The 18,244-nt window shown below is 25.4% G+C and overlaps 1 protein-coding gene across 1 annotated transcript in view; it reads left to right on the top strand.

Annotated features, from left to right (window-relative positions):
- Positions 1-2,356: 2,356 nt before the first annotated feature.
- LOC136072063 (transcription factor E2F5-like) overlaps positions 2,357-18,244 on the top strand; it is a 30,147-nt gene continuing 14,259 nt past the window's right edge. Inside the window, exons 1-2 of the mRNA XM_065820172.1 lie at positions 2,357-2,649; positions 13,850-13,959. Coding sequence (XP_065676244.1) covers positions 2,482-2,649; positions 13,850-13,959 — 278 coding nt within the window. The 5' untranslated portion in view covers positions 2,357-2,481. The remainder of the gene's footprint in view (positions 2,650-13,849; positions 13,960-18,244) is intronic.

The raw sequence follows: 18,244 nt of genomic DNA, 5'->3' as shown, positions 1-18,244 counted from the left end.
ATTCCTCTTTTTTTTATTATCATTATTTTCAAATAATAGATTTTTGCACATTTTTTAACCTCTAAATTTAACTCTAGAAGTTCCCCAAAAACATAAAAAGAAATTTGTATGTGCTTAACCTACATTTTAAGAAAAATTAAACTGGAAGACTTTTGTGTATTTTCTTATGTTTTTATTAGTTTCTTGCACATGTTGCATTCTCGATAGAGATGTTTTTGGACTCAAAACTCATATTCCTTAGGATATATCACAACACATGCGCTAATAGCTAATGAATTGAAACCGTTTATATTGCGTTTTTAACAAATATATATATATATATATATATATATATATATATATATATATATATATATATATATATATATATATATATATATATATACATATATATATATATATATACATATATATATATATATATATATATATATATATATATATATATATATATATATATATATATATATATATATATATATATGTATATATATATATCTGCTATGCTATATTTATGTAACAAATTGTTACCATATTTTTGTTACTTTAATTAAATATGCATTTTTAGAAAAAATAAGAAAAAATTGAAGAATAATGAAAAAGAAGAATGCTGCCTTATGCCAAACCCTCAGTTGATGTTGCAGCACTCCGCTGCGAGTCAGGCTATTTGTTAATCGATGTATGTACTGAAGCCCCCGGCAGCAGGCTATTTCAGTATGATGTCACACTGCTCACCTAAACCAGTATTATAAGATATATTTTAACTGATAATGACTATATGCAGTCGAAACATGTCTTAAAGTAATAAAATGTATTTAAATAAAATTGAAAAAATTGTCTTAATTTTTCAGTATTTTCACATTTTATGCTGAGAAATCATGTTATATCTAATCAGTTTTATTACAAAGAAAAACCAATTCAGACATAATTTGCAATTGGTTAAAATAGCTCATTAGAAACATTTCTAACAAACTACTTATACTTAAGAACATTTTTTACACTTGAGGTATTAAAATGGTGAAAACAATCTCTATAGATGCACTTGAATAAACCACGAAACTATAAAGTAGGTATTATTAACCCCATAAAATGGGGGGCCTTTTGACCCCCAAGAGTTTTTTTTTTTTACATTTTTTTCGACAAAATCTGTATAGATATATAACACTTATTTTTATAAATATAAACCTCTTTAGAAAAAAATCTAATTTTAGTTCTGTAAAGTTTGATGATTAGTTTTTAGTTATTAAAAGTTTTTTATGATTTAATTATGTAAGTTTGCCGGTCTAATTTAATCAAAAAACAGTTAAGAAATTTTTAAAAACGATATTGCTTCTACTAAGTTACTGATTTGATTATAGGCTCAATTCAAAACTGAAATACCTTTTTTGCAGAGCCCTATAGTAATTTTGCATTGCAAAGATTAAAAAGTATATTAGCCCGCTAGGTTTATATTTATTTAATTAATTATTATGACATAATTTTCAATTTCTTATTTTATTTTTTGCATGGTAACATAGTTTTGGATTTTCCTCCAAATAACGTATAATAAAGTTAATTCCATAAAAGATCGTATTACGATCAATATAACGTCACGATTACTTCACAATCGCCTAAGTCATTGTGTAGTGTTTAAGAATTTAAAAAGAAAAATAACTGAAAAAAAAATGTCTATTTTTTTTCTTGCATCACAATAAAATGAAAAAAAAATTTTGTTGATAGGTTTAAGATAAAGGCGATTTTTCATATAATAGAACACTGTGTAAAGTATACATTTCAACTATTAACTCAAAACCCACAAAAAATGATTTATTAAAAAATTTATGACGATTTTAAATTTTATATTTGATTTTTATAAGCTTTATAAAATGTAGTAAGGCCTAAGGTTGGATAGGGGCCCCTCCTTCAGAGCTGTGGCTAGTCAACCCCACACCCCCAATGGAAGAGGGGGGAAGCGATTTTAGGGGGCCCATTTGCAAATTTAGGGGCTTTTTGAAATTTAAGTAGCGTCTTTTTTTTTTTAATAATATTTAGAGGAAAATTTTTTAAGACATTAGGGCCCAAATGACAGGTTTTTTTTGGGGGGGGCCTTTACCCACTAGTCACGGCATGTTCTCACTCCATCCAACGTTTCCGCGATCTTTGTTATTATATATAAATAAAAAAAAAATTAAATTACTAAGAACAATTCAAAAGTATCTTATTACAAAATTTAAATAATGGTTTTTTTTGTAAACAATCGAGGCAAAATTTAAAAAATATATTGGTCTAGTAAGATAAATAAATATTCTGTTAAAAACTTTGAATTAATTAGGGATTCGTGCAACCAAGGTATTAATTTATTTTGTTCGATTGATTCATCGAGTTAAGATCACCGAGCAAGACAGAAGATCTTCATCTTAAAAAGTTTTTTTTTACACCAAAAATTTATAAATACAAAATTTATTCAAACTAGTGTAAAAATATATATGTAAATTACATTATATGCTTATTTCGCTACAAATACAATTTCAATGTCATGAAAACACAATGGCGTCCGACTACAATTCTCCTGGAACTCCAAGTCGACACGAGAAGTCTTTAGGCCTTCTTACAGCAAAATTTGTTGGGTTGTTGCAAGAAGCTAAAGATGGTGTGCTAGACTTAAAAGTGGTGGGTTTATTTTAAACTAAAAAATAAAGTTAGAATATTGTGTTTTTAATGTTAATACCATCACCGTTTTTTCACATTTATCAGTAAATTTTGTATAAAGTAACTTTTAAAATCATTCATTCCCAGTTTATATCTGATCAGTTAAATACACTTTTTTTGGATATAAGGGAGTTATTTAACCACTATAAACTAAATATGAGAACCTTAATGCTGATTAAAATGAAAGTAAAGATTATTGATTTACTAAATGTTACTGTTAAAAATACTCTTCAAATTTTGGTACAGGTAAATTACCTATACAATTTCAAGCAAACATTTTTCACGAATATTCTTAAAAAAAACATTAAAACAAACAAATGATTTTATTTTATTTTTAACTTCTTTTATTCTTACTTGATTTCGAAAATTTTTTTGTTGGTATTGGTAATGTTGCAATAGCAACATTTGGTAATAGCAACGTAAAATAATTTTTTTTTTTGCTTGTTGCGCTTTCATGTTGTTGACTTGCTCAAAGTGGAGACTTTTTAATGTAAACAAATTGAATATTTTTTGGCTTCAGTACATACATCGACTATCCTATAAGCCTGCTGCTACAAAGGAGTGCTGCTACATCAACTATCTTACAGCCTGGTGCTACAAGGAAGTGCCGTTACATCGACTGAGGGTTTAGCAAGGGGCAGCAATCTTTTTTCTTTCATTATTTCTATTAATATTCCTAATTATTAAAAAACCTCCACTGAGGAGAGCGCAACAAATAAAAAAATTATTTTACACTGCTATTCTGCAATATTACCTGGTATTTTTACCTTTTAAACAAAGTTACAAATTTTACCTTGTAAACAAATCAAAGATAAAAAAGTTGTCAAAATTTAAACACTAATTTAATGAAATGAATTGAATTTTTAAAATCAAATCACATGAAAGCTGAGAAATTAGAATTCTAGAAAATATATGAAGCGCCCTAAATATTAGGTATTCATATTTTAAATCCTTTCTACTCTTCAGTTATCAAATCTAGTGACAATTTTTCTTTTGATAATAAAATAAATAAATTTTGAGTCGGATAAGTTTAGCATTTTCGAATAATCTAAATTTTAGTATCTTATGAAAATATTCAATATCTTTAAAAGAAACTTACAAGTGTGGTAGATAATCATATATTAGTCAATTATATGTCAGTTTATTCCTTCCTTTTATTATTCTCTATAGGCGAATCAAGAGAAACAAAGTTTTCTTATTTTAAAGTGTTATATTATTATTTTTGTTATTGCTATTATTATTATTATTATTATTATTATTACTATTATTATTGCTATTTCCGATTGTTCTTTTTTTTTTTTTTTATTAGTGTTATCAGCATTATAGTTGATGTTGTTGTTATATTTTTATATCGTTTTTTGACTTACCTAGTAAAAAGAAAACCTTTATCTTGATTATAACTCCTAACTGGTTGTCAGAAAGTTTTGTTGACAAAAAGTAAAAATTAAAATGCAAGACCGGAATTTTTATTTTGTTACTTGATAGACTGTCTGCCCCAACCAAACCTTCAGTCGATGTAGCAGCACTCCCTTGCGAGTCAGGCTATAAGATAGTCGATGTAGCAACACTCCATTGCGAGTCAGGCTATTTGTCAGTCTATGTATCAGCACTCCGTTGCGAGTCAGGCTATTTGTCAGTCGATGTAGCAGCACTTTGTTGCGAGTCAGGCTATAAGATTGTTGATGTACTAACACTCCGTGCGTGATTTACAGTAAAAAAAACAAAAATAAAAACATTTTATTAAAAAAAATAAAAATAAAAACATTGTTTATATTATAAAAAACATTTGGAATGTTTTAAAAACATTCAGAATGTTTTTAAAAACATTCTGGTCAATTAAATTTGCGTTTTTGCGGTTTTAAAAAAAAACGATTATTTTGTAATTAAGCTAATGGTTTTAACTTCCTGACAATACGCAAATGTTGGACTAAAGTCAAAAGTAATTAAAAGTGACGTATTTGTTGGCATAAGAATCATTTTTTTCCTTCCGTACTCCCAAATACAACAATCTATTATTGTATATTGTTATGTGTATTATGTAGATAGCTTAAATTTGAAATTTCAGACTTCCAAGTACAACGGTTCAGAAATTATAGCCTTGAAAACATGAAACAGTGGCCCCCTTTCAATTCAAAAATGGTCAAAACAGACTACTTTAGAGCTGTATAACTTTTTTCTAACTTTCAACAAGTGTCTCATCAACTTTCAATTCAAAAATGGTCAAAACAGACTACTTTAGAGCTGTATAACTTTTTTCTAACTTTCATCAAGTGTCTTTTTCTAGAACTATTTTCTGGATAGTTCTCTCTTTTAAAAAGTGGTTTTTATCAAATTGTATTAAATTACAAAAAAATTATGACCTCCTCAACTTTGGAAAAAATCCTAAAATTGCTAAATAATGCCAAAATGAAACTAACTGTGGCATTTTTCTATTCATCCACAAGTGTTTACAGATGAGTTTTCTGATTATCTACTACTCTCTGCAATAAATGGGCAAAATGTAGGCAGCTTGTTGCAGTTTAGAACTCAAATATATCTAAAAGCAAAATGTCCACTCCCCTAAAAAGTAATTTTCAGCCATTTTGAGATGCTTTTAAATTTTTCTAACACTTTGTTTTGATCTAAGATTAATAGCATATAAAATCATTAGACCCAACTATCTGAAAATGCAAACTATCTGAGAATGCAAACTATCTGAGAATGCCAGCATTTTTAAATAACCCTTTTTTCACTTATCGACGATTGAATGTGTTACTAGAAACCTGTGCCCCTCTAATCTGCCGACTGGCCTATGTGAAGGATACTACTAATTATAAGTCAATTCTTAATAAAAGAAAGATATGGTTAGTTGCCCTCTCCTTTATCTGGTCTTTATAATAGATAGGGGCAAAAATAAAGGGGGCAGTGTCTTTTTAGAGACCTTCATTATGGCTCAAATGAAGGTCTCTAAATGAATTTAGATATTTAGAATAATATCTCTTAATATCTAAATAAATTTTAAATAGAAAGTGTTATTTCTTTAAATCCTATTTTATTATGGGCGATCAGTGATCTGTATGTGGTCTATATGTGGTCTGGACCACACCCTCACCTTAGGATCTACTTAATGCACTTACCAATATGTAAAAATCAAGAAAATCAGAGATGGCGACCCACAATGTTTTCTTCAAATTGATTGAAATATAATGATTTGACCCATATATATATATATATATATATATATATATATATATATATATATATATATATATATATATATATATATATATATATATATATATATACATATATACATATATATATATATATATATATATATATATATATATATATATAACTTATATTGTGTTTCTGTTGAAAATTTTGTGGAGCTTATGATGTAATGGAAAATGTAAGTCAATTAAGTTTAAGAAAAGGTGTCCAATTTTTGTTACCACATTTTTACTGAAAGGAGGATTAAACCATATTATATTTCTTTTTCGTTTATTAGTATTAGAAGGATTTAGATTTGAATGATATTGGAGATTGGTGGGAAATCCAGACTTTTCTAATGCGTCTTTATAAATAGAAGCAGACTTTTGGAAAATTTTTTCGTTTGAAGAATTGGAAGATAATCTATGTTCAATTGAGGTTGGTAATTGTTTTAAAATGCTTGGTGGATGGTTGGAACTAACATGGATATAATTTAGCGTACTATCAGGTTTATAGTAAGGTTCAAAAGTGCAGTAATTAAGATCAAATGTAACATCAAGGTAGTTAACAACTTTCATATTAGATTGAATGGAAATACAGAGGTTGTATTGTTTAAATATTTGAGTAAAATGCTTCTTAATTTTTTCCATTTTTGGACCGCTTGCGTTTTTAAACACGGCTAGGCCATCGTCTCTATAAAATCCAAAATCAGATTTTTTATAAAATTGCGAAATCCTGAAGAGAAGAAAAATACCAACTAACTCACACACTTCCGCTCCATTAAATGCACCCATGGTAACATCAAACAAACCACTCGATTTCTTAATCCAAACTTGATCATTGGTAAATAATAAAGACTTACGCGCGTGGAGAATTAAAGATTTATGATCAGCATCAATGGAAACGTATTGTTCTGCAAAGTTTATAGAGTCGATAAGTAGCTTTTCATTTATAGAAGGGTAAAAGTCAACGATGTCAAAAATAAGGAATTTATAAAAATGTTTGTCATTGATGTTTTTGAACCAATTTATTACATTTTGTGTACTATTCCACTGATTTAGTTGCAAAATATTTTTTAGGTTGGTGATAATATCTGATAAAATATGCTTACTTATTCTACCAACTTCATTTTTAGCTGGGTTAATTAGACGAACAGTAGGATTATTTAAAAAATTAGGTTTATGGTCTTTTAATGTAATGAAACAATTTGAAGAACTGTTTATATTGATTTTTTTAAAAACGTCATGATTATTTAGAATAGTTTTTCCTTCTTTATTAATGTGATCTTTTATAATAGGGTTGGTTTTTTTATAGTTAGATGTAGTAGCGTTCATTAACAACTTATTGTATTCGTCTTTTGATAATTTATACAAATTTGATGTTTTATCTGCGTAAGTGTAAGTATACGTTGATTTTCGAATAGAAGAAATGTCTTTTTTCAATTTATTTTGGAAGGCGCATTGAACCTTCCTAAACTGTATGTTCTTAATTAATTTGAATAAATCGCATTCAAACGCACGCATATCTTTAATTTGTTGTGGACAATGTGGTGTGTTAATACCATAAGAATTAAATTTGGTATAATTATTACTATTGCTATTAATATCATTCATACCGTTAGACTGGTGATTTATGAAGAAAAACGAAAAAACTATAATTAAGTGGAACATAATTAAAAGATGCCAGTCTTATAATTCATCTACAAAAAAGTGTAACCTTTGCATTAGTGAAAAATATTTTATTATGAATTTTGATAGTGATTTACTACTTAATAAAAAAAGTGAATTGGTTTCTGCTTGTAGGCATAGGAAAAAATTTTTACTTTCTAACTTTGATTCTGGCAATTAGCAAATATCGGATCACGTACACTTGACGTCAGATGCCGTTGCAACGCTAAATTTGTATTTTTTATAACGGTTTTTATTTTATATTTGTATAATATGGCTGATGATTGCCGAATGGCATGAAACTTCAATCATTATATTTGTCCATGAGTCCAATCATTATATTTCAATCAATACATATACATGAAGTATAATGATTTGACCCATATATATATATATATATATATATATATATATATATATATATATATATATATATATATATATATATATATATATATATATATATATATATATATATATATATATAATATATATATATATATATATATATATATATATATATATATATATATATATATATACTCAGCAGGAGTAAATAAGCGCAAGAACAGAGAAAAGCTCTCATAAAATCAACATGGCGAGCCATGCGAGCTGCTCAGAAGCTGTTTAGAGAGCTTTTTACCAGAGGTTTTTTTTTTTGCACAAGCTATCTGTTTATTCATTAAAAATATTGTTTATTAAATACAAAATTTTTTTTTTTTTAATTGTTACAAGTATGTTTGTAACGTTAATGTTACAAGAATATATACACAGGTTTGGTCAGGAAGCGGGTGTGATCACACTCTGTTTCTGGTCATGCAAATTATATTTAGTTGCAACTATTTGGCCACGGGTTTTTGATGTTAAGAGAACATTCAAATTTATGTATGTTTCCATGTATGTCAGAAAGGTTTTAGAAACATGCATAAATCATATAAAGTTAAGTGTTTTATTAAAAATTATATAAATATATATAAAAATATAGATTAATTTTTTTTCTTTAAATGTAAATCTTTTTAAAAACATTTGTACGATTGGTTTTATAAAAGCAATACTTTCATCAATAACTGTGTTTTCAATAAATTTGAAAAATAATAATAATCAAAGTTAATAAAATTGATAATCAAATAAACATACAGGAACTTACATGCAACTGAACCAAAGATACATAGTGAATTATAAGTGGATGAACACCGTGCCAGAGGGTCCACATACATTAAAATAAACATACATTTATATTAAGTGACTAACAGGTGAAGCAGCAGCGCACCATAGGTCCATACAGAACACAAACATACAAATATATTAAAAAACCCACTTACTAAACATCAGCGGTTTTGTGAAGCAGTTCTGCTTCCTCTTCATAAATATTTTTTAGCTTTTTAGTTTCACCATATAAGTTTGCTTTCTTATAATTTGATGCAATAAAAATGTGCTTCTTGTTTGCAAAAGACAAAATAAAATCATAATTTACTTAGAATGTAATATGCCCTTTATATATTAATTTATAATATATATTATAGTATAATGAACTGATGGACTTAAGTAAAATATAGTAATTAAATGTATACATAGTCTGCAGTTTGGATACTGATCATTATAGACTGCTGTTTTAAGGGTCTGGCGCATTGTGAAGTTTTTTTGAAGAATTGTTTTGAATATTTTAAACTTTGCAAATATAAAAGTAAAAAATATTTGCCTTTTTATTTATTACATAATTCAACTAGTTTTAAAGTTATTAGAATCTTGCTGAAATAAAACATAAATACTTATATAAAGAATTATGTTATACACTTTGATAAATTGAAGGTTTGTTTCTTTACTAAATGATCATTAATAGTAAGTTGCTACTTTTTATAAAAGTGTCGCTTAATTTTATAAAAAAATTATAAGAGAGAAATTTACAAAATAATTTATTCTAAACATAATTTATTTTGTTTTTGTTATATTTTTTTTCTTTGGTAAGAATTAATATTTTTTTTTTTTAGTTAACTTTTTAGTAGTTGTCTCCTGTCAAGTTAAGTTTTTTTTTTTTTGTACTTTTTAAAATTTTCTTAAAACATCTAAAAAAAACTGTGGCCATGTTGTCGCAACTAAATATTATATGGGTGGTCGACCTCAAAAACTTTTAGGTTGACATTGCTGAATGCTGACCCTAATTCCAAGGGTTGTAAATATATCTTATATATATTTACATCAAACAAAAAGTGCTGCACAATAGATGCTCACTGTTTGTTTGATGCACAGTATGTTTAAGGTTAGGCCGATACTGTTTAGATATAAAAGTTTGTACAAATTATGTTGTTTTACCATTTTTCATTTTTTCTTTTCTGAAAAAATAAAATGCATATTTAAAATTGTGTGCAGCTAACAGTGACGTATCCAGAAAATTTTTGGGCATACCAGTCTAAATATCCTGTCTACATTTGAAGGTTTTTTTTTTTAGAAGACAAATTTGAAAAATTATATCTAATATATCTCATCCTAATATCTAGTTGTAAATTGCGTATATTGCAAAAACATAAATAATATTGATAGCTTAAATGTCAAAATTGTTTACTATTTTCATTTATATGCTTTATTAGTTAACTAATATAGAGAATAAAATCAAATTCATTTCCCTTTTGCTTCTCCCATGAGTACCCTTTATTACAGGTACTTGCGAGAGAAGTTTTATAATTATAACATTTAATAAACAATATATTTATATAAATTTCTTTCAAATAGACTAAAAACTAATGAATGTGGACAAATTTCTTTTGTGGCTTCTACAGAAGTTTTTGGTCCATCCATATTACATAAGTTAAATGTATAATATATCATTAATTCATTCATAACACAAGCATAGCGAGTTCATTAATTCATTCAAAAGTTAATAACTTAGTAAGAGAAGACTATTACTTGATTTTTATATATTACATGATTATTGTAATGTTATTACGTTTTAATAAACTTTTATTTTATTATTTAAAATTATTTATTTACATATTTACTGCAGTTTAATTTAAAATGAGTTTAAAGCTTATGGAGTTTATGCATGTAAAATAAAGTTATGAAGCCATAAGCGAAAGGGAACTTATATTAGGTTTATTTTAAATTTTAAAGTTAATATTTTTATTTAAGAAATTATAAAAATATAAAATGTTAAGTGTTTATTATTTTAATCCAATCAAAATGTGTGTTTCACATTTTAGTTTAAGCATTCTGATTGAATTAAAATACAATTATAATCTGTTTTAAAAGTTGTTTGCTTTATCTGAATGATATTAATAACAATTTTATAATTGTATATATATATATCATATATGATATATATATATATATATATATATATATATATATATATATATATATATATATATCATAATTTTAAATAAAAAAATGCTTAACTAGCACTAGCTCGATATTTGACGTCATAAAATTCTCTTTATTTTTTTATTTTTTAAAGACATTAACTTTTTTAAATTACTGCAATAATATTAATTACCGCAAAGCGAGTTAAATGATTTTAGGAATGTTTATTTTCTTTTATTATTAAATTAAATAATTAAATTTAATATTGCATTTGTAAAAATGTTGGGTATTAACAAATTTCTGTCTTTTGTCGACATTTGCATAAATGAATTAAAGTATGTTAAATTTTTGAATTTTTAAAATGATTATTTCTTAAATTTCTAAATGCGGCTTTGCAACTACAAATGATTTTTTATTTAAAAAAAATTAGTGAGTAACAAATAAAAAAGTTACTCTAATTTATTTACTTTATTTGTTAAAAGTTTATTAGTTTATTATTTTATTAATAAAATTACATTTCAGTAAAATAAAAAATGTTTCAGAAGGAAAACCGAAAAAAATAATTGCGATAAAAATGAGCTAATTTTTTTTTAAGAACAAATAAAATTTAAAAATTGAACAATATTTAGTAATATTTTTAAATAGATTTGACAGTTAAGTTAAACCCAACCTAACTTTAATTTTAATAAAAATAAATATATTTTCTAAATCAAAATTAAATTATATATTTTTTTTATCAGTATAAAATTATATATTTTTATTAAATTAGTTTTGAATTTAAATTATTTTTTTATCAGAATTAAATTATGTTTTTATGATCTTTGCTTCAAACATCAATCATTACAATAAAATAAAAACGAGATAAAAATAAATTTTTTAATTTTTTTTGAATTTTTTTTATTAGTAAATATTTAATAATGAAAAAGTTTATTATTTAAATTTATTATTTAGCGCTTATATAAAACATAATTTTCATTCAAACTTTTGTAACAAATATTTTTACATAAATGTCATTCAAAAGTTAATGTGACTTTTTTTAAAATTAATTACTTCTTTTATCTTACTGCATATTGTATGATTTAAAAGTTAAAAATGATAAAAAGTTGCTTAACTGAAATCGCTAACTGCTTACTTAAAAATCGCTTAAGGCATATGTAAATCGCTATACTCTTAACGCTTTAAAACAAGGCCTGATATATATATATATATATATATATATATATATATATATATATATATATATATATATATATATATATATATATATATATATATATTGCTACAATCGAGGAGGCTACTTTTAGTTGTGGTTACAATCCTCTCACAACTTTATAACTCCAGAACATGAACCTTGATGAACAAGGCCACTGTGCGGAGAAACAAGTTGAGGCCTGTATTTATATGTATATAAATACAGGCCTCCGCAGGAATGGCAATCAATTGCTTTCACCCATCTTCACATTCATGTAAGTTAGTTTACATAGATGAATTAAAGCCTGTGCAAAGTACAATATATATATTTTTTAATACCAAAATTTAACATTTTTAAGTTAAAATTTAATGATTTTTAGGTTGCGCTGTATTTTACTTTTTTTTTTTAATTTCAATTCACCTCCTCAAGGCCATGAAGGCCACTACAGTAGAGAAGACTACTTTAGTTGTGGCTACAACCCTCTCTCAATTCTATAACTCCGAAACACAAACCTTGACAAACTCTGCTGCGCGGAGAAGTAAGTAGAGCATAACTTCTCACTTATGAGGGGAGCATTCTACCACTAGTGCATATACATAAACAAAAGTAGTAAAATATATCTTGCACATTTAAATTAAAAAGATTGCTTTAATAAGTATTGCATAGTTCACAATAATAATAGAAATTAAAAAAAAAAGTGTCTACTCGTTATTACATATTTGTGAATGTGTTAAAGTAAAAAGGTTTGTTATTGAAAATTTTTTTTTTAATGTTTTGACAAATAATGAAGTAATTGTTTCTAAATAAACTTGTTAAGTTCAAATGGCCACTATGAAAATCCATTAAAAACCATATTAAAAATACTGCAAAAAAAAAACAACAAATAAAAACTAAAGACCTTTGTTAGGTTATTAAAAAGCTATTTAATTTTTTATCTTGCAATTTTCAATTCAAAATTTTTAAATATATCATTTGTAAACCAAGGTTTAGATTTGAGTTCAATTCAGTAGATGGTTAGCATTTTCTAGGGAGCTTTTGGGTCTAAGATTTCTTCAAATTTTTAAAAAGAAAATGACTTAATGATTAGCATTATCTTTGATTGCAGATATAAGTCACATTGTATTAATATATTTTGATCACTTGTGTTTTTTTAAAATACTTAATCATGATATTAAAAACTTTAATCCAGGCATTAAATTTAATCCAGGAAAAAAGAATATCTGCTGAAATTTTAGATTAAATCTAGTTCATATATATGGTTAAGTTTCTCATAACTAATCAATATAATTATTGAATAATGTATTTTTATTTATTAACCCCTTAAGGACCGATATTTTTTCAAATGAATGCACCAAAAAAATCAATTTTTTTTTATGCTTAGAACTTAGATATTGACATATTAAGAATAAAAAAAGTCTGTTATAAATCTAAATATTATTAATTTGATTGATTCTTAGTTGATTTAATATAATAATATTGTTATAAGATTATTTTCATGAATTATTTCGGGCTAATACATAATGAAACGTAAAATATGTGACCGCCCAAGTTATCTCGGGTTCGGTCTTTTTAGACCATATAGCATGACCCGAGATATCTCGGGCCTGGTCTTTAAGGGGTTAAAAAGTTTTATTAATTTTTTATTTGATTTTTTATCGGTTTATTTTTTTATTATTATTATTATTTTATTAAATTTTTATAGATTGAAAAAAAATTATATTTACATGTTAATAAAAGTAAAAAAATTAAAATAAAGTCAAACTTAGAAATTGAAGGAATAAACTACTTTTCCCTAAAACCTAAAGTATTATTTTAGGCTGCTGACCAGTTAGCAGTTCGTCAGAAAAGAAGAATTTATGACATTACAAATGTTCTTGAAGGAATTGGGTTAATAGAAAAAAAATCTAAAAATAGCATTCAATGGAAGTAAGTATTTTATTGTTGCACTATTGGACCAAAGTGGTTAGTAGGTTTTATGTTGTGACATCCAAACAGAACCTTATAAACATAAGAGTTGTAATCCTGTTTAAAAAATTTTTTAATTTTAAATCTTAACAAAATGCAAGAGGTCTGGGCAGTAGGCTAAGTTATAAAGGGGTTTAGACTTGTTTAAGAATTTGGAAGTCATTTTAAAATATAATTTTGTTTTGATTTTTGTTAAGTAATTTCTTCAGAGAATCAGGTCCTGAAATTAATTAACATAAGTGCTTAAAAAAATTAGGAAAAAGTGATTTTTTTTTTCAAAATTCATACTTAAATAACAATTATAGCAGCTTAGTTGCATCAAAACATCTTGGACAGGAATGGTCACATGCTGTAACTGACCACGCTTATATATTTTTTTCTTTGCAAATTGACCACGACTGTTTTAATGTTTTAACCATTCAAATGCAAAAGTTGTTAACTTTTAATCGCAATTTAAATGCAATAAAAAATTGTTATCTTTTTTTGTTGATCTTTTCTAAAGTCAATATTTTACGCAAAGGCTTTAAATAAAATAAAAAATTAATTATAATGGTTGTTTAAAAAAAAACGCATTTTGTGTAAATTGACAAAAGATGCTATATTTAAATTTTTTTTATGTAGGCATGTTTTTTAGATGTCTGTATGTAAATATGTGTATGCTAATATGCAAATAAATATACTTATATAATAAAAAAAGTTATACATAAAATAATTGCAATATATACTTGTTATATTAAAATTATACAAATATAATTTACAAACATATAGCAATTTACATTTTCGCTTTCCTCTTTAAAAAACAAATAAAATATAAGGAAGTCATTATTTTTAATGCTGACTTAAAACTGCTTTTATTTTTGCTTTACCTTATCCAATTTTGTTGCTAAAAATAACAACCACCCTAAAGAAACAAAAATAAAAACAGTACACAAATTATTAATTTTTTTTCTATTTTAATTTATTATTTTGTTAGTTTTTCTTTCTTTTTTTTTGAAACTTAGTTTTTTCAGTAATGCCTAATATAATAAAACTTGCAAACAGCAGTGATCAAGTTGTCTAAAATAAAATACTCATGCGTGGACATACAAGACAAAAAACTGCACGCGTCTCCTGGGAAGGCTTGCTTCAAGTTTGAGTTTTTTTTAGTGCTTATATATTTTCTTTTTCGTAAGGAATTGTTTTCTTTAATTTTCTTCCTAATTTAAGTTCAACTTAAATTAGGAAGAAAACAGCATTTATTTTTTTAGTGATTTTCTAAAATCTTTCTAGAACATATAAACATTTGTGGTCGAGTTGTCAAAAAAAAATCATTTGCGTGGTCAGCAATGGTGTTCGATCGCACGCCATTCCTGTCCAAGCCTGATACATGTATACATTTATTTTCAAAACATGATTGCACATGCATATGAATGCAGATACATTTATACATATACATACAGACATGAACATACATTCTTATTTATATATAAATATACATATGTTTGTATAACATACATTATTTAATTGGTATAAATATCATGTATCCCCATGTAACAGATATTTAACATGACAATTGCTATAAATATCATGTATGCATACATAAAGGTTATTTAACATGACAATATAGTTATTTTTCTACAAATGACATCACACATTTATGATCAATTAACAGGATGCATTAACTAGTTGTTACGGGTAGGTGCAGCAAAGTATAAATATATTAACTAATAGAACTGATTAAACCAGGTAATGGTTTCTTATTCATTTTTTGATTTTAACTTTTACTAGACTAGGGCATAGCAGGTTCTGCAAAAAATTTAAAATCTGGGACTTACCCAGATTTTTTTAAACTAAGAGCTTATTCCATATAAAACAATATTCCATATAAGTAACTGTAGCCTAATAATTTCTTTATTTTTTTCGTTGCATTTAGATCTGAATAGAATAGATTGTTATCAGACATAAAATAATAAAACTGTTAAAAGATAAATGATGATAAAATCTTTAAAAAACTTTTTTTTTTTTTAGTTGAATTTCTAAATTAAAAACCGCTACTTTTTAGACGACATTTTTTGTTACTTACTTTTTTATAACGGTATGTAACAAAGAGAAAACTAATTAGCATTACATTGTGTTATAACGAGAGCTGGTTTTTATCAACATTGGTATTGTAGTAATGATAGATTTAAAATAGTATAGAAAAAGATATTTTTTGAGAGTGTAGAAAAATCAATTGATTATTTTTATCCCTCAAAAGTTAATTGCAAAAACATTTTGTGTCAAAAAATATTTTATTGTTATGTAACTGAACAATAGATAATCTGGGAATTTATACCAAATTTAATTTGAAATAAAAATTTGCCTGATAACTTGTAAAACTCAAAATTCTTAAAGTGTATAACTTTTGTTTTGAAAAATGCGTGCATTACTATTTTACATAAAACAAGAAATATTAAACTAGTTAATTTAATTGATACATTACAAGCTTTTGTTATTTCAAATAATTTTCAAGCTTTAAATTTAATTAACTTGTATAAGATTACTTGGAGTTTCAATCAAAAAACAATGCTATGATTTGTCTCACGGCAATTTTTTTTTGTTAGGGTAAATAAATCTTTATCTATTCAAATATTTGTTTTCATATTTGTTTTTTAATAATCAATTAATAATATAATAATTCATTTTTCCACAGATTGATTTAATAGTAAAACCTTTTAGAAAAGTTAATTTTTTAAATCATTTTTATTATTTTGAAAAGATTTTGACCGCATAAAATAATCAGAAAACAAACTTGAGGTTTCAACTTAAGGCATTGTTTCAATTCCATGGTTACTTAGTAATTAAATAATCCGACAGTTGGCAAAGCAAGCAATTTAAAACTAAACAGTTTTATTAATAAAATCTTTTAATTGAAAAAACTAATTTTACAAGCAATATATTGTAATACTTAAAAATCAGTGATTTTGGTTTCTTTTAATTAAATAATTTCACAATCGTTGTGATCGCTTTATTTAACTATTAAGCCTTCTTTAATTTATTACAATTTGTTAAACGTAATGTTATGTTAAATGTTAAAATCGATTTATGCGGTATAAAAATAAACATTTTTTCAATTATTTTTGAAACCGATGTTAGATGATGTTTTCATTATGAAAAATACTAATGTACTAGTTCACAATTATAGTTCACAACACTTCAGATTATTCAAAATTAGATTCACTTAATTAAAGAATTATTTTGTGAAAGCATTAATAAAGTGAATAGGAAAATATTTGTTGACCATTTAAAGGATGTAGTGTAGCTTTTTTTTCTTCCAAAAGACCCTTCTAAGATAAAAAGCTTAAGGCCCATTTGGGATTCCCTTTGGGGCCAGCACGCAACTAAGTTACTAAGTCAAGTCTTGCTTATAGTGTTCATACTCTGGCTTGAGTCATATATTAGTCAGAATATATTCAGCAGAATGTGAATTTTCCACATGATATTTAATTTTCGTTGAAAATTAAATATAATGTGAAAGTAAAAAGTTGAAATTCAATGTAATCTCTTCTACTGACAGAGTCCTTCAGATTTTTTATAAGTCTGTTTAAGCATTTCAGCATTATCTTGAGGCATAACACATTGCCGTCGAAACATACGGTATAAATTCTTTTTTCTTATCAATTTTCAAAAATGTGCTATATAAATAATTAATGAGTTCAAAAATCTTCTTGTGATTTTTTTTTTAATGCTTTAAAGTTAATAAATTAAAAATTATGAAAATAAAAACAGCAAAAATGGAATCAGATTAGAAATATTTTCTTATGTTAAAAAGTTCTGTTAATTTGACCCTACTTTTCTTAAAAGAAAGTTTAATGGAATGGATGGGTGATAAATATTACAGGTATATATATTACCAATCTAATAGGAATTTTAGTAACAATGAAGGTGGTCATAGAGAAAACTTTGGTGTTCTAGTTGTATGATATGTAAAAAGTGTCTGAAACACTAAGTAAATTAAAGAGAATTCTGAGGACATTGATGACATCATGAGGTAAAAGCAGAACAAATATGCTAAATAGTAGTAGAAACATTTGGCAAAACAGAAAAAAAAGTTGATGGAAATATGTTATAATGATGGAAATATGTTATAAATATATAAAAAATGAAAATATGTTCTTAATACAAAAGTGACACCTTTTGTATTAAGACCTCATAGACAGACACCTTAAAGTTCTTGACGGAAAAAATGAAATGATTAGAGTACAATAAAAAGAAAGATTTGAAAACT

The sequence above is a fragment of the Hydra vulgaris genome, chromosome 15, assembly GCF_038396675.1.
Source record: "Hydra vulgaris chromosome 15, alternate assembly HydraT2T_AEP".
Lineage (NCBI taxonomy): Eukaryota > Metazoa > Cnidaria > Hydrozoa > Anthoathecata > Hydridae > Hydra > Hydra vulgaris.
Note: the sequence above shows the minus strand (reverse complement) of the source record. Positions and strands in the feature narration are given on the sequence as shown.